The sequence below is a fragment of the Rhinolophus hipposideros genome, assembly GCF_964194185.1.
Source record: "Rhinolophus hipposideros genome assembly, chromosome: 6".
Lineage (NCBI taxonomy): Eukaryota > Metazoa > Chordata > Mammalia > Chiroptera > Rhinolophidae > Rhinolophus > Rhinolophus hipposideros.
Window position 1 is genome coordinate 50,578,607 of NC_138052.1, and position 27,449 is coordinate 50,606,055.

The 27,449-nt window shown below is 37.2% G+C and overlaps 1 protein-coding gene across 7 annotated transcripts in view; it reads right to left on the reverse strand.

Annotated features, from left to right (window-relative positions):
- Positions 1-786: 786 nt before the first annotated feature.
- CHN1 (chimerin 1) overlaps positions 787-27,449 on the reverse strand; it is a 171,924-nt gene continuing 145,261 nt past the window's right edge. For all 7 annotated transcript variants that reach the window (XM_081052386.1, XM_081052388.1, XM_081052390.1 and 4 more), the window contains 6 exons: positions 22,026-22,110; positions 12,114-12,287; positions 11,286-11,363; positions 6,506-6,643; positions 3,354-3,459; positions 787-1,914 (listed from right to left, as the gene is read on the reverse strand). In XM_081052386.1, the coding sequence (XP_080908512.1) occupies positions 1,743-1,914; positions 3,354-3,459; positions 6,506-6,643; positions 11,286-11,363; positions 12,114-12,287; positions 22,026-22,110 (753 nt within the window). In that variant the 3' untranslated portion in view covers positions 787-1,742. The remainder of the gene's footprint in view (positions 1,915-3,353; positions 3,460-6,505; positions 6,644-11,285; positions 11,364-12,113; positions 12,288-22,025; positions 22,111-27,449) is intronic.

Consider the following 27,449-nt stretch of genomic DNA (forward strand, 5'->3'; position numbering starts at 1 on the left):
AAAATTAAAAATGGAACTACCTTATGACCCAGCAATTCTACTCCTGGGTATTTATCCAAAGAAATCTAAAACACTAATTCAAAAAGAATATCACCCCTATGTTTACTACAGTGCTATTCACAATAGCCAAGATATGGAAACAATTGAAATGCCTATCAAAAGACAACTGGATAAAGAAATTGTGGTGCATTTATACAATGGAGTATTACTCTGCCATAAAAAATATTGAAATCTTACTATTTGTAATAACAAGGATGTACCTAGAGTGTATTAGGCTTAATTAATTAAGACTGAGAAAGACATCCTGAAAAATCATGCTAGGGCTTATTTTCCGGGTAGGTGTATGATCTCACTTATCTGTGAAATCTAAAGAACAGAATAAATGAGCAAACAAAACAAATAGACTTATAGATACAGAGAACAAACTGAAGGTTGCTAGATGGGAGGATTGTTGGGGGATGGGCGAGTAAGGTGAATGGATTAGGGAGTACAAATTGGTAGTTACAAATAGTCATGGGGATGTGAAATACAGTATGGGGAATATAGTCAATAATGTTGTAAAAACTATGGTGTCAGATGGGTACTAGACTTCTCAGGAGGATCACTTAATAAATTATATAAATGCCTAACCACACCTGAAACTAATACAAAGTAATATTGAATGTCAATTATAATTAAAAAAATATATATATATGGTCGTAGAATGTAAAGTACTGCATAGGTTAGTAATATAGTGAATGGTATTATAATAGCTATGTACGGTGTCAGATGGATAGTAGACTTGTTGGGATTATCACTTTGTGAGGTGTATAAATGTTTAATAAATTATGCTGTTTGTACATCTGAAATTAACAATAAAAAGAAAAATCAGTGAATGGCTGTTTTAATTCTAAGCGATTTTAAATTATTTCAGGAGCTCAACAGACAACTTTTCAGTAGTAAACAAAAGGTGAGAGAGCACTCAGTATTAAATAAATGGACAAACACATTTTTACAAATATTTTCAATCATGGAAAAAAGTACGCTATCGATATTTTTGATTTCTAAAAGCCAAATTTAATAAATTAATAACTGCATGCCAGATAAAAACATAAAATTACAACTAAAGCCCAATAATAATGTAACAGAAAATGCTCTGCATTGTACTTTTTAATTGGTATGGATAATTTACTAAAGTACAAATCTGAAAACATTTGCTTTTGCTGGAAAGAAAGTTAGATAAGAACTAAGAGAAACCAGAAATAAAGCATGTGAGAAATGTAGGCATACGTTAGTTAGTCTATGGCAGTGAGCAGCCGGAAATGCTGTTTCATCTGTTTGTGAGCATGTTTATATTAAGCATCAGAAACCGATGACATAGAACCCAAAAGCGAAGTCACAACAGGTTTACTCTGCGAAACATGCTGAATTACAAATACAGCCTACCCAGGACAAAAAGCGGTGCGGGCCTGTCTCCTTTGTATGGGGTTTCCTTGCCAAACAGGGGCTAATCATGCAATAGCTTGTGTTTCTCGTAACATGATAAACACCCAGGATTACTAGAACTGGAAGAAAGCGTGTGTTCACTGTTTTACAAGGACAGCTGAGCGCTGCTACGAAAACAACAGAAAGTTCCTTCATTTTAATCTGGCTATATGCCCAAACTTCTAACCAAGAAATAATTCAGCTATGAGAGCCAATTAAATTACTATAAAACATTCCTTCATTTGTAAAACATTTCTTTTTTCCCTCAAACTAAAGATTTAAAATAAAATGTCTTCATTTTTGATAAGCAGCTCTACCACCAGTCTCTGATATCGTATATCATTCAGTGCAGCCATTGCGTCTAGTTCTGGTGATCTCATAAGGGTTGGGCCAAACACAATTCCAAGGTTTTCTGCGTTCATAAGATTCTCCTTTTCATGGAGGGTCACTCTGAAAAATACAAGTGAGAGGAGTATGACTTTGCGTAGACCATGCAGTTCTTCACTGTGCTTTGGCACTAGAACAAAAACAAGATTCACAATAAAAGGTTTGTGCCTGTTTATCAACTCTTCCCCTAGGTTATTTCTCTATACTTCTCACTAACTTCAAAGTACAGATTAATTATGTTAATAAATAATTTAAACTTCTGGTGATCACTCAAGATCAAGCCTGAGTTAAAGTGCTGGATGGTGTGGGTTCAGTTCCATTAGTGGATTCTCTGGCCACAGCCTAGAGCTGCAGGGGTATGTTTGCAAATAGGAGAGAAGGAACTGGGTTGTCTTAATTATTCCATCAGCCCTCCCTCCCTGCCTCCACTTTGGCTCTCTTGTTTCCTGTAGATTATTTTTGCAAGTGTCTAGGGAGAGTGTGGTAGGACATTAACAGGAAATGGCTCAGGGTAAGCAACCTTGTCAGGGAGTATTTAAGTGTTTATATTCTTTTTACTGCTATAGTGAAAGCACACAGACTATAATTTGAGAGTTATTCCTTTGTTTTAGTGTGCAGTTCTTAAGTGCATCCAAAGATGAAACAAACATGAATTTACAAGTGAAGTTGTAAGCAAATTAAACAAAAGTTTTAACTTGTAGTGCTTTTAAGGAGGAAAAACATGTAAATATTAAAAGCACCATCAATTAAATATTCATTTCTGGGTAATTCACGCCTAAAGGCATACAAAGTAGATGCCAAGTTCTGCTGTCTTTTTTGTTTTTCATTGGTCTTATATTTTGAAATCCTAAAACCACTAAAACTTGGTCATATAATTTTTAAAACTTTCCTTTAACTGGTAGAGATGGAGGGAGACTGAGCAGGAAAATAAAGCTGTATCACCATCAATCACTTTAAAATAGTAAGCCAGAAGTAACGAAATATTTTATTTTCCATTCCTCCCTTTATGCTTTACTTTACTCCATTATTTTTTGCAGCAGTTTTCAGCATTGGCAACGTTAAATCAATAATCTAAAAATCCCACCATCAAGTCTAAAGTGCCTATTTTGGAGCAAGAAGTAAGAAAAAAACCCAGCCTTCTTGCAAGTTGTTTTGCTCTTGCTTTATTATGCTAATGCAGTGTCTTTATAGCTACAAACTTTTCCCTTTCAACAAAAATGAATGCATGTCCTTGGCAGGATATTAGTATTTCTAACGTATTTGCCAACATATACCGGAATTGCAAATACACTTCTTTCAGAATCAGGTGTGCATTCAGTACTGTAGTGCACAGTATTTTTAGCATTCCGTCTGAATTTGTACAATCTCACACAAGAAAACAACATAGCTATGCATTATTTATTCATTCAATAATTCATTTGTCCTTTCTTTCACCTCCGGTTTCATTTGATTCTTAAAATTTGGATGCAGTACAAGCATAAGCTTCAAAGTCCGTAACTTGCCTCTTGAGATGTGCCATGAGGAACCGGAGGGTTTCGCAGTGAGCTGGTGGCAGCAGTCGCAGTGCTTCATGGAGGCTTTCTAATTGCTCATCAGGGTCCATAGTTTCTAAAGTAGAGATGAATACCAAGGAGAAAACGTTAACAGACAACTGGTACTAATGGCTCGTTTAATTCTATTCTTGTGGTGATCTTTGAAAACTGTTAAGAAATGTGTTCTCACAGCTCTTTACCCTCAGCTCTGGAAAATATTTTTAAGGGTCAAGTCTCAGATTTTCAAAGCTTAGGTTCAATGTGGCAATACCATTTACTTGGACTTTTGGGGAGAGCAGTCCGTTTTTTTCACTTGAGTGTCTTGGAGTCTAGTAACTATGGAGATTGGCTATTAGATATATAGAATGTAACTATTAAAAATTCTGACACATGTACACATAAAAACTTATATATTCAAATGAGGTCATCAGAGAAGAACATACTTTATAGAAGACATATTTAGGGGGTGCTGCATTATTCAAAATATTTTGAAAATCCCCTTTCAGTGATGGTATAGAATCTATGCCATCCCTTTGCTCCTTGCAACCCCTGCTAAAGTCTTCTTAATTGATATTCATGCTTTTTTCTTTCTAAACCGAGAAATGAATTATCCAATATTTATTTCATTTATTCATTAGATTTAATTTTAAATTACTTCATGGTATATAAAAAAGTCAAATCTACCCTCAAAGCACAAAGATATTGTACTTAGGATATTCAGAAGATTCAATACAGACTTTGAAGGCATTTCCAAATGTTTTGAATGACAACAGAATCCCTAAAATAAATGTGACTCTTCCAAAGATGTAAACTTTGAAGGGACAACCTTCATTTGGATGTTTTAGTTCTCCTGTGTTGGCCAAAAAATCCAGCATATTCCTTTGAGATCACAGATTGCATTAAATTTAGCAATTATTTCCATAATCAGAAACAAAAGGCATTTTTGGAATTTTGTGCTCCTTCCTAGCACATTTCTGCTTCTACCCAAATGTCAGGAAGATGAGGTGCGCCTTTCAATGCTCGGTTTCAAGGCAACTGCAAAGGGATCCCAAACTGCTGAGTCTTCATCAGGATAGCGCCCTGAAGTGCTGGAAGGCCACTTTAATCAGAATATAACAATCAAGACACAAGACCAAGAATCCTAGTCTTTCTAATTAATAAAACAAACCAACTCAACGGGAATGTATTGGAGTCAGGTAAAAACTGATATAAGATGAATGTGAAAAGTTCTTAGCATTGGCAGAACAGATTGGATAAATTTCAAAATGTGAACAGTGACTGAAGCTTTTTAATTCAAAGAAACTCTGGCCATTTTACAATTTCTTCCCCAAGTTTCCCCAGAGTTCCTGGTTCATTTCTTAATGATAAAGAATGTTATTATTTGCCTTTTGCCAGAATAAATAATGCAGGGTCTTTGAACCTTGAGGCATTTAAAGAGTGCCAGTTCATAACGCAATGCCATCTCAGATACTGAAATTCAGTCAATTTCTAGAATTAAGAGAAGAAAATTCCATTAACTATGAGAAACTATATAGGACTAATTAATTTGAAACTACACTATTCTGGAAGTTAAAAAAAAAAGAGTACTGTAGTTTTCTTCTAACTTCCACAATTAATCCTTAGGGAGAATGGTGTGAAGTTAAGGATAGTGTTGGTTTGCTGGAAACAAAATTCCCTGTTCCTGGAAAGCTTACTTTCTCTATTGGAGGGTGACTGACAATAAACAATGAATATGTATCTTATAGTTTAGACTATATTAGAATGAGGCAAGTGCTATGGAAAAACACGCAGGATAAGAAACATTGGAAATACTGGGAATTATAAATGGAGTACAATTATAAATGGGGTGGTCACTGTGGAAAGAAGGTCTGAGCACAGACTTTGAGGGAGCAGGTGAATGAACCACATGGAGATCTGGGGGAAGATGGTTCCGGGTAGACGACCCGTCGTGCAAAGATCCCGAGGGAAGCATATGCCTGTCATGTTTGAGGACAAGTGAGGAGCCGAAAGTGGCTGCAGTGGAGTGAGCAAAGAGGAGAGTGGAAGGGGCGAGATCAGAAAGGTAATGGGGTCCTCTTCATGCCAGGTGCTATAGCTGTTCTATATAGGCTATCCAGGACATATATAGGTGCTATAGGCTGTTCTAGGGACTGGGCATTTATTGAGACAAATGGGATGGTCCTGAACAAGGGAGTCTCATAAGAAGAAAATCTGTACCAATCAGGGTAATTCTCGTGGCTGTTCTCTACATGAAATCAGGGCTCCAGGGAACTAACCACAAAATTCTCAACAAAACCTCTGAAGGGGCAACTAAAAATTAGAACAAAGAAAGTTTGTACTTCATGAAATTTCAAAGTCAAAAAGCAAATCAGTGTTACTAAGGAAGTGAAGTTATTATTTAAAGATCAAGACAACATATGGTTTTTGAGAGAGAAAAGCAAATGCCAGAAATAGCCTATCTTTTCTAAAAAATGGTAATGCCGACTGTTAAAATTTGTTAAGAATTCCCTTCTTAAAAAAAAAAGAAGTATAAATTACAGGTATGATTTTTGCACTATAAATAAAATTTGGCAAATGCGCCTTTGCTTTTTCTCATTTTCATCTCAACTAGAACTTAAAACATAACTTCTTGATCTAAAATAGCAATCCTTAAAGTATGATCTAGGGACCTGTGCCAGTTTACAAACTGTTAATGGTCTGTCACAGGATAAGTAAGGAAATTAAGAGTAAGAATTTAGAAACTTTTATAGCAATCTGACAGAGTAATTTTGATGCATGCTAAATCTAACAACAAAATAATTGGCCTTGTTTTTTCAATTTTATTTTTCCAGTTATTCATTTATATTTTATTTTACAAAAGTACTGGTCCATATCTAAGGTGCATGGGCACAGGCCTTACTTTGGAAAACAAGGGTTAGCACGTTACAAGGAAGCTTTGGATGGTAGCAGTCATAAGTTAGAGAAGTGGTCAAAATTCTTGTGAGTATATTAACCATGAACAGAGGTGAGGGGGAAATATTTCATAAAATGCATTCAAGGTACTCAGCAGAAAAAAACCCAGAAGTCATTCCCAAGAAGAGGCGGTTTGTCAGGTTATTCGGAACGCGTGCCTTCATACTTACTGGCGGACTCTATAAACTTAGGGTAGGCGTCATATGTGATGAGTGGAATTGGCAAATCCCTGAAGTAGAGTTTCAGTGCCCCAGTGATAATGTTGATATCTTCATACATGTTCACAGAAATATCTGCTTTCTCACCATCTTTGAAGGATGTTAAAAGAAACAAAAGTAAATATCTGGATTCACAGCACTGTTTTCTGTACATGGGTTTTAAAGATTAGCAATGCTTCAGTTTTTAACATCAGATTCAGTAGGCTAAATTTATGTGTGTGTGTGATCAATTTTCTGTGAACAGCAAAATCTATTTTTTCAAATTTTCTGAAGTTATTTTTCCATGTTTAGTTATGGAGGGGAAAATCAAGAGTGGACTGAGGTCAGCAGAAATATTTTTAAATTTCATAGTGACTTGAGAATTCCTAGGGGAATAATGTGGGATTGCCTTTTTCTCTTTTTAATATAATCACAGAGAATGTGAACAATAACAACGGAGGAACTCCCACCTTACAAAAGACCCCTAACACCAAAGGTCTTTGTTTTTTGTGCTTTTCTATCACCCCAGGCTGCTACACATGACATTTGGACCTTGCCTGAGCCCTGGGGTTAAGGAAGGTAGTGAGAAGTAAAAAAGCAAAACAAAAGAAAACTTTAGAGTACTGAAATAACAGGAAGAGAAGAAATTATAATATGGAGGGATATTTTAGAGGTGCTGGGCCCTAAGATTCCCAAGCAAAGCTAACCTTCCTTCAGTGGCCCCTTCCCCTGTGCATTTCGTACTTGTCTTGGTTAAAATCCCTGAATTTTCATCTAATGAAGGTTTAATTAGTGTCTACTCTGAGCTAGATCTTAGGCTAGATTTCTTTTGTTCCATTTGGCTTACGAAAGATTTCTATGGATGAAGACGCAGCCTCTTCAATACACATCTATTTCAATGGCTACAATCCAGAACCCTGACAACACCAAAGACTGGCAAGGACAGGGAGCAACAGGAACTTCCACTCATTACTGGTGGAAATACAAAATAGTACGGACCCTCAGAGAGACAGGCAGTTTCTTACAAAGCTACATATACCGTATAATCCAGCAACCATGCTCCTGGGTATTTACTCAAAGGAGCTGAAAACTTATGCCCATACAAAAACCTGACACACATGTTTATAGCAGTTTTATTCATAATTGTCAAAAAATTGTAAGTAGCCAAGGTGTCCTTCAATAGGTGAATAGATAAACTGAGGAATACCCGGGCAATGGAATATTATTCAGCCATAAAAAGAAATGAGCTATCAAGCGATGACAAGACATGGAACTTTAAATACATATTGCTAAGTATTAAATACATGTTGCTAAGTATTAAATACATATTGCTAAGTATTAAATACATACTGCTAAGTAAAAGGAGTCAGTCTGTATATCTTCTGTGATTCCAACTATATGACATATTGGGAAAGGCCAAACTATAGTCAGTAAAAAGACCTGTGGTTGCCTGGGGCTCGGGGAGGAAGGAAGGATGAATTGGTAGCGCACAAGGGATTTTCGTGGTGGTCAAAGTTCTGTATGACACTTCAATGGTAGACACATGATTTTACACACTTTAAAAAATTTATCAATACCCACAGAACTGTACAACATAAAAATTGAATCCTAATGTAAACTACTGACTTTAGTTAATAATAATCTACCATTATTGGTTCATAAATTGTAATAAATATACTATACTTTTATAATACAAGATGTCCATGGGGAAGCTGTGGGCAGGAGCATGGGGGCTTTATATGGGAAATCTACTTTCTGCTCAATTTTTCTGTAAACCTAAAACTATTCTAAAGGCTTTTTTTTCCTTCTTTTTGGTTGTTAAAGCAAACTCTTTTAAAATACAAATACCTTGACCTATCAGACACTTGCATTAAAATATGAATTAGATCATCAGTGTCCATCTTTCACACTTGGGTTCAAATTCTATGCAGTGGCAGGACAAATCGGGATAGCATGCTTTCTGGAAGGACAAGGCAATGGGGACTGCTTCACTGCGGGGGGGAACCTTAGGGACGTATGGAGGTGCTGGGCACCTAAGGACCTAGAGAAGGCGGTAGGAAAGCGCAAAGGAAGGTAGGAAAATGACAAAGGCAATTACCACCTCTACCAAAATTTTTATCAGGAAAAAAAAGACACCCCATGCCTCCTGTTTCCAATATCTATTAGTTATTTTTCTATGAGAATCCAGATTTCGAATGTCCTGTCTCATTACAGGTTACAGTACAATTTTTGGTTTTGAAAGTCAAGTCACAATTCCTACAGTTCAGCTTCACGATGGGTTAAACAGAACTTAGAGGTTGGTCTGAGAATCTTCTGCCATTCAGCTAATTCTGTGGTACTGTGTTCATTCCATCTCAGTCCGCTGTCCTCTCACTTACTCCTCTGTAGGCCACAGCACCTCTCAATGCCCTGACACGGTCAGCCTGAGGCCCTTTGCGCAGACTCCTCTGTGGCCACTGCCTTTATATATCCTGTTTCCTTGCTACTCAACCAATACACAGCCAGCTCCTATTCATCCTGTAAGCTTTAACATTCATGCATATTTTTCTTTGGGAAAACCTCTTTTGATCTCCAGCACCACCTCCCACCCCAACCGAAGAGGTTAAGTTCCCCAGCTATTATTTTCCTTTATGGCATTTATTAAAATAAAATCGATAACCATTATGTGATTATTTAAGGGGAGCCCTCCAAGAGTGCAAGGACCAAGTGTACATGGTTAATTGCTGTATCTAAAGTAAAGAACATGGTGCCTGGCACACACATAGCTGTTATATAGATATTTTTGAGTTCATCCATGGAAAATAGACTTTAAAAAGCAAGGAGCCTAAAATATTAACATTCTGGGGCTTATTATGTATATTATTAAACTGGTTCTTTTAAACCTGCTTTTTGATAAGAATCTCTATATTCTCCTCCACCTATTTTAAAATAATATAAACACATTCTGTAATGTGATTTCTAGATACTGCATTCTAAGTAGGGCTCTCATGCAGTAGCACCCACTGAAATGTCGTTGTTCCCTGTTTCATTCCTTTCAGCCCTTGACTCTTCAACCAGATCGGGGCTCGCCTGTGGTGGGGCTCTCCTGGGGGAAGGCTCAAGGGTTTTTATTTGCTTTGATCTTTCCATGGACCTCTCACTGTTCTGGTCACATAAATATTTTCTGTTCTTCTAGAAGATAAAACGCGGCAAAGCTGTAACGGCACGTGCTGACCCTGGAGTAGTTAGTGCTCCATTCAGTGACTATCTCCTAAGTGAGGGAAAATTTCCCAAATCCTGCCTTTTATGTTCACATTGGAATGAGTTCATGCCAGCATTCCATGGACCCTGACTTTTTTCTTGGATCTCTTTATTTAGGGGTTATCAAGCCTTCTATAAGTGACCATCCTTGACTACTTCAAATTTACTTTGATCCATTAATTTGATCCCTTGTTCCTTTCAACACTCATAGCTTTGGGGCAGCATTTTTGCACAGAATTGATTTAAATGATCTGAGCCACTGTTTTCTTTTACACCCCTCTTAAAGTTCTTTACCTCATTCCTACAGATTCTGCAGATGAATGCTGGGAAAGACAGCTGTAGGAGGGAGTCGGGGAGTGGTATCAAATTCTGACCCCAAGGGTGTGGCGGGCGATAGGGAGCCAAGGTGAGCTCTTCATGAATTTTCGAATCTTTCATTGGTGTTTTCAGGGCACAAAAAGATTGTTTTGTATTTTTTATGAGAGGAAGATGCCATTTATTTGCTTTCTGGGCCCCAAGGAAACCCTCAGTTTCTTTGTCAGTGTGAGTTATTTTTGAGAATCCCTGCCAGTGGCTGGGAATGGACATGCTCAGTTGCTGTATTCCAGAGAAAAAGAAATGTCTCTTGACCTTCAATTTGAAATTGATTTGGGACTGTCTTGATGCTTATTTGAACTTAACATACCATTACTTCACTTCTTCTTTGGCTTTTATCAAATGCTTGGGCTGGCCTAGATTTCCTCACATCAGGTTGGTAATAATATTTAATTTATTTTTGTCTTTTGCCTCTGTTGGCTGTCAGAGGTTTGTTATGGGAAAGGAGTATAATGGAACTAGAAATATGTATTTGGAAAGGAAAGAGGCTCTTTAAGAGATCACCAGTCTCACTGTGTTTCTCTGTATTTAAGATTATAGGTCTTTGGTCCCACCTTATTTTAGTAATTAAAGACAAACTGGAGAACCATGGGAACAAATCTAAATTTCAATGCTCGCTAAAAGAAAACGAGCTCTTCTTCAGCCGGGCCCCTTCTTGCACAGTGTGGCGGGTCCTATGCCGGAAGGTCCTCAGTTCCTCTCAGCTTCTGGTCCCTGACACATGAGCCAGCACTGGGATCTCCACTCAGTTAAAAATGCTGACGAAGATACATGCACGACAAGCAGAATTAGATGGGCCCAAACGAAACCTGGGAAATCTGAGATCTATAATGAGTTAGATACGCCCACCCCCATTTTCTCCATGCTTTTTTGGTAAATTGAATTGTGCTACATGCATTTTGGTGAACATGGACCTTGGATACTCAAATATTGGTGAAATAGTTAAATTTTATGCTTCTTTCTCACCCTGAAATTGAACAGTTTAATACAATCAATAAAAAATAAATCATAAGCTAAGTCTTTTATTTGGTACAATAATCAGTGAGTTAGAAAAACAATGTAAAAAATAACGTAAGACATTATGTCTTTTCGGCAAAGAGTATTACTGTCCTGTTAATGAACGTGCTGAAGAACATACCTCTGTCAAAAGCCATCTTGACATCTTCAATTAGGTCACTGAATCCTGATACTCGGTACAGTCCTTCGGAATTAAGACCTGCAAAAATCAAGCAGTGGAGCCAATTAGTTTCTTTGGAATTATGCCTTTTAAAAAAAATTTTAACTTCTTGTCATGCTTCAGGCTGGGGAAGTAATGTGTCAGAAAGAATTATAAAATATACATGTTTAGAAACCTCTTTACACTTTTCTCCTAAAATAAAACCATTTCACACACAGTTCTTTAAGTCTGACCTACTGTCATGTGGAAATCTGTAATTTGACTCATCATTTTGCCTAATTAGATCGAATTTGTTAAATCTTAAGGGAAATAATTCATCACCCCAATTACATAATAAATTCTTTTACATAACAGAAGACTAAGATCAACTATGTTAATAGGCCTGTAATATTTTTCCCATGGGAGAAAAGAATTAGGGTGCAGCTCTGGTTTTTGCCTAGGATAGTTTTATAGAGCATTTATACCTCTATTCAGACTCAAGAAAAATATAAAAACTGAAAAAGGAACAGGTATCTATATATCAACTTTTATAGACTGGAAGCATCATCTATATTTTTAAGCATATTTTCTATAACTGGTTAAATGTACTTAAATGTACCTTGAAATCAAGCTGTTCAATTATTTGTTAAATTAATTAATTTCAGACTTTCAGATCATTTGGTATCTGAAATCATTCCTCCTAAACTTCCAGAAGATAACCAGGTTGTGCAATGAGGCACCCAGAACGGTGTTAGGACTCACATTCACGGTGAATTACAATTGCTCTGAACCACACGGGAAATGCCTCACCTCTAGATTCAATTTCCCTGATGCACATGTCCACCACCATCGGCCGCTTGGTGATATGGGCTTTCACGAGCGTTGTAAGGTCACAACTGTACACCTTCTTGACATGTTTCAAGTCTGGCTTACAGTCATTTGGGACCATCTTGGAACATTGCTTATGAACATTCAAACCACAATCTAAAAAAAAGAAAAAATTCATTATTGTTTTCAGAATTTTGAGCATTCTAGACTGTTTATTTTAGCAAAAGACATTCCAGCTTGAATTACGTTTAAAAGGGGACTAGCTTCCAGTAGTCCTTGCAGAGTGGGAAAACATTCTTCCCATCTTTTCTCTTGGAAAATTTTTGTTTTAAGTCAGAAGACCAACCTTTTAGCTAACGCTTCATCATTTACTTGCTATTATGATCTCAGGAAAATAACCCAAACCAAACCAAGTGTTTAATTAAATGTCTACAAAATGTAACATTATGCCAATTAGCCAACTAAAATTTTATCCATGTATTTAAAGTTACATACAAATTATACTTAATGTGGGATATAACTGCATTTTAATACATTTGATATGAGATGGAATTGGATCTCCAAAAATAAGAATATCCTGGAGACCTCTTAAAATGGTGTGCTCATATTTATATTTATTCATAACCCTTTCTATATAATATATAATTCATCTAGTAGCTAAAAATAGCTATAGTATTATTTGTTACTATTTTCACCAGCTTACTACTGCCAAGTACATTCCAAGTGCTTTATATTTATTATTTCATTTAAGCTCTCACAAAACCCTATGAAATGGGTACTCTCACAAAACCCTATGAAATGAGAAGAATGTGTTATTCTTCTCATTTGATAAACCTGACAAAACCAAGCACATGGGTGTTAAGTAATTTACCCAAAGTCGTACATTTAGTATGTAGGGAACTGAGATTGAAGCCTATGGATGATTCCAGAGCCCGTGATTTTAACACCTGTACCATATTGCTTCTACTGAAATTATTCCTTTGCTTTGTAATTTTACTGGGTTTTAACTTCTAAGATGCTAGAACCCAAACATTTTCTAGTTTAATATTTTGAGAAATTTTATTTTCAACAAGAGCACAATGGAATTTTAGAAGGTATAGAGAGGAATATAAATACTTTTGTTAGACTAAAGAGTGATTAACCACTGCTGAATAATTTAAAATAAATGTTATGTTTATGTTTTTAAAAACATAACCCATTTGTTTTTAAGTTCATGAAAACTTTATGCTGACCTCCTGTATATCTGATCCAAGGGGGTATGTATTGTTTATGGCCAGGTCTTAATGAAACCAATTTGAAAATCATACAATGACATGACAACTGTTTGTAGTCTTTGGGCAAGCTTCATTTTTGCTTGCTGTTTTGACAGAAAGGGGAGCATAACATTTACTCACAGAATTGTTAAGAGAATTAGTGAGCCAATGCATTCAACGTGCTTTGCATATTATAAAATGTAGACAAATTATCATCATTATGACTTTCAGTAAAGCTGCAATCTAGCTATGTACGGCAAAATTAGCCAAAACTTATACATGGAGTTGTTCTTCATAAATATGCAGACACTGCCAACTTGAATAAGTACTTAAAGCCTGTGGTGACTCTAAGAGAGGAAAATTCATATGTACTGAGCACTTCCCAAGTGCAAAGACAGGCTAGGTATAGTGGGAAGCTGAGTCTTTGAGTGCATGTGTGTGAGAGTGTGTGAGACTGCATGCGTGTGTGTGTGTGTGTGTGTGTGTGTGTGTGTGTGTGTGAGAGAGAGAGAGAGAGAGAGAGAGAGAGAGAGAGAGAGAGAACACTGGAGATGGCATGGCCAGTGGTAATAGTGGCTAAACATTAACATCACTAAAGAACAGTAGCTTCTTCTTTGAATACATAAAGGCTTCCTGAGCAAAGAGCTCCATCTATACTAACAGAAGAAATAACCCAACACCATTCTGTACAGTTACGTCCAAATGACTGCATAACCCAACACAAATTTCTCTTTATATCTATATTAGACAATAGTTAAGATTGTCGATTCAATGATATCGATTCAATGATAAGGCAAATCAGTGGCAAAATGTCCACTTAAGACCGTGTTTCCCCAGTATATTTTAATGTATTGTGTAACTTCTATAACTTAGAGTTAGATCTAGTATCTGTTAGCTGTGCAATTCTGAGTAGTTAACTTTTTTGTGCCTCAGTTATGTAAAATCGGAATAATATAGTATTTATTATTAGATCTATTATTCGGTTCTATAGTTATCTAGTATTACGTTCATGTGAGGCTTTAATATATGTAAAGCACTTACATGTAGTAAATTATAAGTGTTTCCATGACTGCGTTGTTGTTATTTATAAGAATGAAACACTTTGAGAGGCCTTTCTTGCGTAGTGTCCTAGTGGATTGTCGTGATCACTTTCAGGCCACCTTAAGGCACTCTAGGCCAGTTCTGTCTCTCAGATGTGAATGCCAGGTTCCAAAAAGGACTTGGAAGATTGGCTTATAGATGCTTCCTCATCGACACTGTTCTTAATACATTTCATTTACATAAAAGTATCTCCTAGTAAGTACGTCATTTTTCTCTGGCTGCTTTTACCAAATTTGGGAGTTCTCAGCTACTAATTTTTCGTATTTTTTTTCCAGCTTCTTACTCTTTATATTCTTCTTGGGACTCCAACAACACAAAGTTAAATCTTTTGTTATTGTCCTATAGGTCTCTGAGGCTCAGTTCACTTTTTAAGATCTATTTTCTCTCTTGTTTGAACTAGGTCATTTCAGTTGAACTTGACGTTCACTGATTGTTTCCTCAGTCATCTCTGTTCTGCTATTGATCCTATCCAGTGAGTTTATTTGTTAATAAGTTTTTCAGTTTTAAAAATTTCCACTTAGTTCTTTTTTATATCTTTCTTTTCTGATATTTTTTATTTTTCATTTGTTTCAAGAATGTTTATAATTGCGTGTTGGAACATTTTTATGATAACTGTTTTCCTTGTCTGGTAATTCCAACATCAATGTCACCTCAATATTGGTGCCTGTTGATTGTCTTTTGTCATCTGAGTTGAGATTTTCTTGGTATAAAGTGTAACTCTGAACTGTATATTTTGAGTGTTATAAAACTGTGGTTCCTAGTGAAATCTTTAATTTAGCAGTAAACTGTTTAGATTTGGAATGAATGTCCTGGCTCACTCTTGTGGGCTGTGGTTCAAATGTCAACCTAGTTTACAAAGCCTTTGTAATGCTTTTGCAGTGCTGTTTTGCCGACCCCACTTATATGTTACCCAAATGCAGGACTCTACTCCACATTCTGGGGCGGAAAAGGCCACCTCCTAGTTACTTCACGGTGGGGTTGGAAGTCAGGGTTTGCCCACACACCTGGTTGAGGATGAGTGCTGTGCTGCATGGAACTGTGGGATGGGCACAGAAGACAAGGGTTTTAATATGATCTTAGCTGTCTCATTAATGCAGCCTAGTGATGAGGAAGGGCTCTGCCCATAGACTTGGGCTGAGAGGGTTCTGCCTCTACTACAGAAGTGGGTGGGGATGAATACCAGGGTCCCATCCACAGACTCTACCAAGGAGAGGTACCACCTTCTTCCTGCAAGATGGTGATGGAAGATAGGGCTCCACTTCTAGACTCATGGGAAAGAAGCGTACCCTTGTTATTGGAGGTTGGGGTGGAAAACAGGGTTCTACCCACATACTGCTGCTGCAGCAGTCCCTGGGGAGGGACAGCAATATGGCGTTTTCATGGTATTCATCTGGAGAACAGAAGGTATAGCTAAAAGATTTCTGTTCAACGCGGCGACCCTTTTCCTAGGGCTTCGGCTAGGAAGAACAGGCTTTTCTTGGACTTATCTTTTGTCTGTGCCTGTTGGCATTTACGGATTGTGGCTTTCTCTAGTGTCCAGGCTGGGATACACAGGAGGTTAAAAAACAAAACAAAACTCCAAACACCACCAGGCAACTTGCTGCTAGGTTTCCTGAGTCCTGAGGCTCCTAGTCAGCCTTCCTTCTTTTCTCCAACTTTCAGAGTCTTCTGATAGGTGATGTGTATATTTTGTCCAGGGTCTTTGTTATTATTAATGTGAGGAATAAAACAAAATATATTTATTCATCTTGTCTAGAAACAGAAGAACTCTTATGTAGTATTTTAAAAGTATAAAAGTCAGCAAAGTTTCATAATCTAATAATAATGTTGGTGTGCCTCATACTTTAAACGTGTACACAAAAGTCACAGAACCAGTCAGAAAGGGCTGCTCAGGTAACAACCTATCCAATGTCTTCATTTCACAGACAGGGACAATGAAGGTCAGAGAGTGTAAAGGACTTGTTCAAATTACTCAGCCAGAAAGTGGTAGAACTGAGATTTAAACCTTGGCTTCCTGATTCCCAGTCTGTGCTCTTCCCACTGAGTGATATACACCACTTTTCACCAGTAGTACACAATGTACTCCACTGTTTGCAGCATTGAAGATGATTTTGCTATTTTCATTCTCTTATTCAATAATGTACATGGTACCCATTAGTTGTATTAAAAGCAGTAAAAGCTGTATTTTACTGTTTTTATATACATACAGAACTTTCATACACACACACACACACACACACACACACACACACACACACACACATATTTAATTTACCAAAGACTTAAAAAGCAGTGATAAAACCTACCCATTATATGTTTGTTTTGTCACGTCCTTTCCCTTTGTATAAACTCTGAATGGAAATCCAGCAGAAAGCAAAACAGTACAATTCTGATGCATCTCCATACTACCAAAAACATCTGAATGGCACTAACGGTCTGATACAATACTAACTTTTCTCCTTTGAATGTTTGAAGTTATCTCCCATTTAAACGTTAGCAGGCTCCTAAGATTTCTGTCTGCCTGACTGCCCTTTGCCCAGAGCTTTGGCAGGAAGAACAGGCTTTCTTGGGATTATTTTTTATCCGGTGCTTGTTGGCATTTATGGGTTGTGAGCTTCTCTAGTGGACACAAAATTCTTCTCTACTGCACCACTAATTTGTGACGCAGTGAAAACTGGATGAAGTGATGACCAAGCTCAGATTTAGGTATTTAAGGAAGAGGAAAATGTTTTCTACACTGATATTCTTTCTCCCATTTGAATGAAATTAAACTACGGATACATTGTGCTCAGTATTAGAAATATATGTCAAAAGCCAAATTTTTGGCAGAATTGGATAAGAAGTCCTTCAGAAGACGAAAAGATAGTGCAAAGTCATTAAAGCATCTTTATATCCCTAAGTTCACAGTGCAATATACCAGCTCTGAGCTTGCTCTGAAAATTGCTGTTTCAAGGACTAGCCATATATCAGTATTTCAGTTTGCTATTAAGACTTTATTTGGTTTTCATACTTATTTATTAAAGTCATATAACTCCTATATAGTACCATTTCTCTCAGGGAAAAGCTACACTATAAAGGCGGGGGGGGGGGGGAGTCCATAAAAGATCATTTCATTTGTTGCAACTCTTGGTTTGATAGGTTATTTTTATGTTACAATTAAACCACATTTCCCCCTCTCAATTATCCAAGTTAGTAAGCATAGAATAAACATATAAAAGGAGGAATAAAAAATACAAATCACATTTTATTCTGTACTTTATTAATAAAATATTTCTATTACTTAGACTACTAACTAGGCTACTCTCAGATTTTCTAGGGCTTGAGTTCTCTAAAAATATGTATGCTTTATATCTAGAAAGCACAGAAACCTACTTTTGAAATAAACAGCTGATATTATGTATATTCTATTGATAGGATTAAGGAATAATGTTAATGTGTTTTGCAAATAAATATAATTATTCATTCTTTTCTATGAGTGTTCATATTTTAAATAGTTGCAAATAAAAGTTCTATTTTAAAACTATTTCTTAGTAGTCTCCCCCACAATCCAGGAAAAGTAGGAGTAGCCCATATCTAATTTCCACCAGAAGTCATTAATTTCATAAGCAAAACTAAGACAAATACCTTATTCTTTGGGATATTTATGAAAATAGTACTTTCAATTAAAAGGGGCTACATGAAAGTTTTAAGCAAGTCTAACTAACTTCTTTCTTACTGGTTTATAGGACAAACATAACTTTTAAGGTACAGTCAATCAAAGCACTTTTTTTCTTCAACCTAAAAGCTAAATGCTTGTATATTTGAAGCAATAAATAAATTTTATTAGGAAAAAAAAGCTGCCATTTCCTTCTGGGGGCCGGTAGCAATGATAATGATACACTGGAAAATGAAGTCACTATAATAAATAACCACTACTAAGTTGATATGTCTGATTTACAACAATTATTATCCAGCTTAATTCCTTAGAATATTCTGGGAAAGCTGAAATGAAAGCAATTCAGGAATGCTGGTGGAATAATGGTCTTTTCGGTGGGAGGGATGTTTGGCTACCTCAGTGATTATATAATAATAACAGATTACTTTAACATAGAAGCTTACATTTTATAAAGAAAGGGAAATTGGTCTGGGAAACTCTTTTCTCTGAACGACAATCCTTTGAGCTTCACTTTTAAAGGCTACCAACTTCACTCCTCAGTGTTTTCGTAGGAGCATCACTCCCAAGATGCAATTAGATGCTCCTTGCAACGTCACTGTACTTACTCACTTTAAAGAAGGTAGGAGTACAGGAGGTGCTGGGAGAGGAGACATCTCATGTCTCCTGCAGAGCCTCGTGCTGCGGCTTTTGAAAAGCTCCTGACTGTAACGACTGGCATTCTTCTGATTATCCCTCTGCTCCCTCAGTTGTCCTCATTGGCTGTGGGGCCTAGGCTTTCAGTCCTGGCGGGACAGCGTGCCTGCTACTGGCTGGATTCAGTCTCATTCCTACAGCAACTTTGCCAGAATGGTGACTGGAACACCATCCAACACTTTACAGAATGTTAAAAAAATAAGGTGGGATACAAAATTGCTGCTTTTGGCAAACACTTGTTTAAAAATTCCTGACGAGCTGTGCCTTGGTGGATTTTGAAAAAAGAAACCACAACAAAGCAAGCTGTCTTAGGGATCAAAAGCAGATAAATACATCTTTTCTGACAAGCAGTAAGCCTGCCATTTTTCTTTGGAAGTAATATCTTTAATGTTTAGAGGCTAGTGCATTATTTTCCTCTTGCTGCTGTAACAAATTACCACAAACTTAGTGGCTTAAAACAACATCAGTTTATATCATCTTACAGTTCTGCAAGTCAGAAGCCCAAAATCAGTTTCACTGGGCTGAAATCATGGTGGCGGCAGGCCCATGTTCCTTTTGGATTCTCTAGCGGACAATGTTTCTTTCCTTTGCTTTTCTCAGCTTTTAGAGCTGCCGGCATTCCTTGGCTCCTGGCCCCCTTCCTCCATCTTCAAAGCCAGAGGCATAGTATCTTCTCTCTTTGGTGACCTCTGATTTTGTTCTTATATCTTTTCTCTGACTCTGCCTCTTCTGCCTCCCTCTTATAATGATCCTTGTGACTGTGATTACACTGGACCTACCCTGACAATCCAGGGTAATCTCCCCATCTCAAAACCCTTAACTTAATCACGAAGTCCCTTTTGCCACAAAAGGTAACATATTCCCAGGTTCTGGGGATTAGGAAGTAGAAGTATTTGGGGAGCCACTGTTAAGCCCACCACAATTAGTGTTTTCTCTCTCTCTCTCTCTCTCTCTCTCTCTCTCTCTCTCTCTCTCTCTCTCTCCCTCTCTCTCTCTCTCTCTGTTTCTCTAAATTTTTAATACTTTGCATTCTGCTTTAGATAAAGTGGATGGCTCAAAGGTCACTTTATATCTAAACATCCACTGTCAATCCAAATATAATTAGTTGTCATAGAAAACAGAACTAATTCAAATTCCAACTTTCCAAATTTAAAAAAAAATGGTCTGTCTTGTTCTTATACTACACATTAATATGGTTCAAGTCACACAGAATACAATGCTTTTAAGGACAAGATATGATATAAAATGAAAAATCTCCTCAAGGTTTTTCTTTCATTCCTGCCCTTTACTCAGAACAAGAGGTGAAGGCTATTAATGCAGGTGGGAGAAGTGAATCATTTTCTTTCTCCTTTAGTTCATATTATTACTATCATAAATGTTCCAGAACATTTCTTTCAAACATGATTTAGGAACGTAGCATATTGCAAAGATTATTCATAGGTGTTGTACCTGTTTTCTGCTAAGAGCTGACTCAGAATTCTTATGTAGATGACCTTCACTTTCAAAACATAAATGATACACACAATTACTCTAGTAAAAGCTTTTAAGTTAGTGACAGTCACAAAGTGTGTAAGAAACTGTTGCAGAGTCTCAGCGGGCCAAGGCTGTGTCCTAAAGGCAACCCAGGCTTATGGAGAGAATCATCCCCCAGCAGGTGATTTGGGCTTTGGAATGAGTATTCCATCCATCTCTGAAATGGTCTGAACAACCCCCCTTTATCAACACTTTATCTTCCACTCTGTTCCTCTCTGGTTCAAAGGCTTAGCCACTGCCTTCCCAATGACATTTCCTCATCCTCACTCTGGGTAAACCACCAGTCAGAACATAACGGTTGTTTTCACTTACTCTCTGGATAGACTTGCAAATGGGGCTGTCATCCTTCTAAGATAACAGAGGAGTCAGACTGGATCTGAGCTGAGACTCTCCTTGATGGACACCTCTGCGCAGTTCAGAGTCCACACGTGGGGAATTCTTATCCCTCCCTGTGGCAGGGAGGTCCCTGAATGGATTTGGGTAGTGATGTATGCCTGCAACTTATTATGCTTTAGTGATACTAAGGGAATAATAACTGAAAGAAGGGTGACTTGGAACATTCACATGCAATGTGTATTGCATTTTGCTCTTTAATGAAAATGCAATGTAGAAATAAGAAAAATCAGACCCCAGAAGTTTCTGCATATAATCAACAACAAAAATATTGCATTAAAAATCATGCCACAAAAGAAATGTGGATTTTTACAGTGCTAGATTTGACAGAATTACTAGTTATCATTCTGAAATACTTTACTCTTAATATACATTTTTAGCATTAAGCCTCATGCTAAAAGACATGTAAATGTAAAAAGGTATTTTTTTTTTTAGTTTTACAATTTAAATAGCAGAAACTTCTATGGCCAAACATTATACATTTAAAATTTAAGTGCTATTTTTAAGCTTATGTCAGCATTTAGAGTAGGTTGAATAAATGGCCAATTCTCTGTATAGTTGTTCTATACAAATTAATTTCATGTGATGTGAATAACTATTTATTTCAAAAAGCATTTCAATAAATCCCTGAGTTGGTAGTTCTTTATTTGTAAATCTTAAAAGTTTCTAAACTTAAATTTAAAAATATCATGGCCATGTTTTATAAAAAATATTTGGCATATTCAAGTTTTCAAAATGTCACAAACGTGAGATTAGTTACTAAGTGGTTTTCATAGTTTGGTAACCACCTTTGAAGATAAAGTCACAAATTTTTAAAGCTTCAATTTGATTTCACTAAAATTGAGTAAGGACAATCCAGCTTAACAAGTTGTCTTTAAAATTCAGTTTCCAAGACAACAATCATAGGTTCCTGTATACTGCTTTTTTTAAAACAATTTTTATAAATTTAGTTCCTGCAACATCTAAGGCAACAGTTAAATATAACTGCCTTACTTTTATCTCCTTTTATCAGACTTTTTGAACAAGTTGACTTCTCTCTTTTTAATGGACTAATACCAGATCCCTGTTCTGCTGTCCATTAAGTACAAGGTTAAGGGCAGATAAAATATCCATTTCCAAAATGGCTGCCTGAGAATCCAGCCAACTGGATGTGTGTTAAGAGCAAATCAGCATCCAGCCCATGGCATGTGCATAACAGCAAACCTCCTTATAACTCACTTAGAACTTCACAGCTTAGTCAATGAAGTGAAAGGGAAGAGCTCTTACCTGCACATTTCACTCCCTGAGCAATGAGCCCCCACATGAAGTTGGCACAGTATTCACACCAGTGAGGCCCTCGGAAGGTATGGACCTGAAAAAGAGGTGACAAAGTGACCCGAGGGGAAACACACAGATGAGGAGATGTTTCCTGTCAAAGCACTTGTATACAAACCACAGTTAGTACTGAAGAGGCACGACATGGTTACATTGGTAAAATCTTGGTTGAGTGGCACTTGACAAGCAGTTCAAGTTTATTTCGGAGTTTGATTTCTTCTTTGTTTGAGAAATGGTGATAAATCAAACCAATATTTTGTAATTTACTCTTGAAAACAATTTCTACAGTGTAGTTTTCCAACTGTTCCCTCCAGCTGTAAGCAGCCTCATCTATATGTTATACAAATACTAGCATTTTCTGAGCACTACGGCATGAAGAAGGATAGGCTTAATGCAGAGTATGTCTGGGTCCTGTAAAGCCTGTTGTCAGATGTTCCACCTTGCGTCCTGTGACCAGGTAGAGCCACAGATGCTGAAGGTGATATTGATATTTACTGACTGGTCACAGAAAGGGCCAATTTCTGTCAAAACTATTTGATACTTAATATGCTAGCAAAGAGAATGAGTATATTTTAGAAAATGCAGAAACTATAGTTAGTCAGAAACCCTGTTTTAGTGTAGTAACTATTCACTAATCATTTCAGCTCATAAAGGTTTTACTGCATTTGATGCCCTTATCCCTGAGAAAGGAATCCCCAAAGAAAGGATTCAAATGCTAAGATACCTATAGACTTTTATGTATAGAAAAGAGAAGGCATTCTAGCTTAACTCAGATGAAAAATATTGGTAGAACAGAGAAGCAATGAATCCAAATCCCAAACATTAAAGAATAAAAAAAATGAATATTATTAGTAACACTTTAAGATTTCTAAGCAAATATTGGCTGAAAATGCACTCAAAAAATAAGTTAAAAGAATAAGAAGGAGAGGGAACATGGAAGCCACTGAGTTGTGTGAAATTACATTTACTTGAGATAATTTCTTATATTATTTCGTCCTGCAGAAAACAGTAAATACAAGAGAGTGAAAATCAGAGTGTGACAATTTGATTCTAACATAAATTGTCTGCTAAAACAGCTATTGCAAACAATGAAATTTACAGCTAATATTATAATTTTTACTACTGCTCTATTTATGTATTAAATAGATCTTAGAAACCAAGTAGGTGATTTTTAATATATAAGTATTTCTTAAGTTTATTTCTTCAAACTTAAGAAATATATATAACTATACAGTTATATGTAACTTATTTCTTGAAACTTAAGAAATACATTAACTACATGTAGTCACATACATATAAAACGTTTCTTGAAATTTAAGATGCTATTGAACATGACTTATACTAAATGTAAGACACTCACTGAAGTGCCAAAAAAATGTATGTAAGTGGACACTTTAGTTAATGTTGCTCAGGCAGTAGTTGCCATAATCAGAAGTGTCTGGACATTGATGGTAACCACTTTGAGCACCTCTTGTAATTGCAGAAGTCAAACATGACTTGTATTCATCTTTTGTTATCAGTATATATTGAGTATTACAGTTTTAATAGTTTTTCCCTTTCTGTCTTAAAATGTGTATATATGTTTTTGGTATCCTCTGTATATTCTGTTTAGAAAAATCATGTCAATTAAATTATGACAAGCACTGATTGTAAGATAAATGCCAATTTCAGAAATGTTAAAATAAAAAAAGAGTACATATTAGAATCAAATATGGTATATGGTATATCAATTCAAAATAACTACTATTAGCAAAAACATCCATATAAGGCTCCTCCAATGGATAACCTGGGATTCATTCCAAGTAGGTATGTGCTGTGACGCTGGTTGTTGCCCAGTGAGCTTGAGTACGAAATGTCGAGTTAATTTTGAAAAGAGGGCCATAATCCCTTTTATGTCTTCTATGGAAAAGCATCAAGAATGCAACACAGTTGTTTCTGGATTGTTCATGATGTTTAGAGCCTGTAAACTGAAAGCCTTTCCTGGAGTTCCTGAAGCAGAGCCCCAAATCAACATTCAGATAGTCTGTGATGTTTTTGTGTTTGTGTGTTCCTGTGAGTGAAGATAACTGGATACAGATGTAGTCTTGCTTTACTTTGAGGAAAATGAATGAAATAGATAGCACTGACTCATTAAAAAAGTTTTAGAATCATAAAATAGCTACCGAATTGTGAAGTTATTTTTAGGGAAAGTCTTTGGGATATAAACTGGCTTTTAGGTTGCTAGATCTCAGGATAGTCCAGTATCACTTCACTTGGTAAGGTTAGCAAAAAAAAGGACTGGAAGTATGGAGGAAGTTGCAGTTTTGTACCTGACAGTTATCTCATGATACAGGGTCTTACAGTTACATTAGGAGTGCAAAAACAGGGTAGATGGTGTGAAATTACTTTAAAAAGGGCTCTTGCGAACAGCACTGAGTAAAGAGAGGTTATGATAGAACCAGTGTTCTGCCTCACCTTTACAAAAGCAGTAGTGGATGTAGCGGTTTGAAAATCTTGGGACATTTCTTTGTATTACATATTCCGAAGAAAAGGGTTTAACTATCCAAGCACACCCAGTGTTCTTTAATTAAAGGATCACACAATTATCTCAGAAGACCATCTTTAGGAAATTGTTATTTACATATTTCCTTCTTGGACAGCTTTAAATAAACGCATCCAGGGCTACTGAGGATGGTTTTGTTGTTGTTTTTTAATTTTGTTTTTAAAGCCACTTAGAAGGTTGCTTATTTATATAGCTCTCCAGGTAACTGTTCTAGAAATACACATTGAAGTACCAGAAGCTCACTAAATTTCTATTTGTATAATAGGGTTTACCTGGATTCCCTTTTGAATTTCTATATCTAGAATTCATACTTCTTAAGTTTTGTTTGTTTTGGACCTCAATGGCTCCACGACACTGGATTACATTAGTAAAAATTGAATAATGCCATTTTGTCCTTTTCATTTCCCTAGAGGTCATCAAAACAGATTTCATTCATTAATCATTTTTATTCATTCATAAACATTTATTAATTGATGACATATACAAAGATAAAAAGGATACTGGCTCAAGGACTGCATTGTAGGTTTCTCCCATTAAATACACTGAAAATGCTCTACTGAAAGTGTCTGTAAAGTGCAAGGGAAGCTGGAGGAGGAGCCCTGCTCAGGGTTAAGACGCAACCCAAGAGCTGAGTCTTCAGGGATGAGCAGGCTCAGCCAGGTGACCTGTGGGGCAGAATGGGGGTGTGCAAGTTGGAGTGGGGCACAGTAGGAAAGGCGGTTACAAAGAAATCAAAGGCACACACATGAGCGAAACAATGAGATGTTTAGAGAATTCCAAGGAAGGGTGGGGGTGGGGGTGGGAATGACTGGCATGGCAGGAGATGAGAGGCAGACAGGGCCTTTTACATGTTTACAGATTTATGCTTTGCCGAGTGAGCAATGCAGGGCCACTGAGGATTTTTCAGGAGAGCAATGCAGTCAAGGGGGCAAGGCTGGAGGAAGACACGCCAGGTAGGATTCTGTGGCAGTGTTCCAGGTAATAGAGGATGAGGATCTGAACTTGGCAGTGGTAACTGAGAGAAAGGGATAAAGAGTTATTTAGGAGGCAGAATCAACAGGGTATGGTAACTAATCAGCGAACGGCAGAGGAGAGGGGAAGAAGCTGGCTAACCGTTGGGTTTTGAGCCTGGAGAATGGGGGTGGATGGCATTAACAGAGGGAACAAAAGTAGAGAAAGACATTTGGAAGTGAGGTGGGAACTAAAAACTGAAATGGAAGGGAATGAGTGATTGAAGATTTCTGGGAAAGAGGAGGTAACTTGTGGAGTAAGGTTCCCGAAGGAGTCAAATGGAGATGGGATCCAGGGCTGAGGGATTAGCCAGAATCAGAGGAAAATTACTTTTTCCTTTTCCTGAGTTGGAAAAAGAATAAGAGGGGAGAGGATGGCTGTGCAGCAGTGGTGGGGGGCTTGGAGGCCAGAAAGCTCAGGAAGTTCATAGTCTGTAGTGTCTGTGCCTTACAATGTAAGTTCAGCTACTAAGCAAATGAGTTTGGGGAAAGTGGGGAACTGGAACTGGTCAGAAATTCTGAGAAGGGTTGCTGGACTTGAAAGCAAGTTTCTTTCAGGAATGACACTCGAGTCATACCATAACAGTGTCAAATGCATTAAAGCAAAAGTGACACACAGTTTCTTTTTAAAAGGGTGGTTATGCTCAATTTGAGCTTTATCTAAATGTTTTATTTTGTATGCAGTTTTACAAAACCAGTGATGTTTATATCACATATTTCACCAATTCAGAAAAAGATAAAAAACATCAACTGGCCAAATTAAACAACTTCGTAGAACAGCTCTTCTGCTGTACTGCTCTGTCTAGCACAATGGAAACAGGGTGCTGTTCCTGCAGATAAGGCTCTAGGGCACTGGCACCAATGCCGTTGACTGTGTATGGTTGGATTTTAACTACCTGTCTTAAAATGATCAAATCAGAATGGCATGGGCAATCACTAAATACTCATTAAAAGGTCAAAAGGTGTATCTTGGAGATTCTTTCTGCTTAGGAGGATGCTAAGAAAGAACTAAGCTGGCATCAGGGAGAAAGGAGGTCTGGAGTGGCTCTCAGGGGGCCCAGACCTCGGGCCACAGCGCTAGATTGTAAGAGAGTGAAACTTGCCTCGAATGCCCTATGTGTAGTAGATATAGCCCCGAGAGGTCTGCAGCTGCTCAGCATTCAGGGAATTAAAGTTACTAATGTCTTTACAACAGACACAACCAACAGACATTGTGACATTTTCCATGTGTCTTTTTTTTTTTAACTCGAAGTAGCCCCAGATTTGTATGTTTTCGTAAGTTTATGTCTTAGTTTTCCACTCCTTCCTCTCCAGGGCTGTCAGCTCTTTCTGCCCCCCCCTTCCCCCCCTCCCCCTCCCCCTCCTCCTCCACTTCTCTTTTCCATTCACTGATTCTTAGATGTGAATGAGGAAGCCTGATAACTTTGCTACCGTGTTTCCCCGAAAATAAGACCTAGGTAGACCATAAACTCTAATGCGTCTTTTGGAGCAAAAATTAATATAAGACCCGGTATTATATTATACCTGGTCTTATATTAAAATAATACTGGGTCTTATATTACTTTTTGCTCCAAAAGACACATTAGAGCTGATTGTCCGGTTAGGGCTTATTTTCAGGGAAACATAGTAGCACTGGATGTAAATCAAGAAAATGTGTCATCTACCTTCCTGTTGAAGGCCTTTGTGTCTTTTAAACAAATGTCTGGCTTGTCTGCGTTTCTTCTAGTTGAGGCTGATGGCAGTGGTCTTGTCATCAATGAGGTGTTAGTAGCACCTTTATCCTATGACATCCACTAGTCTTTAGTTACTGTTTCTTGCAAGCAG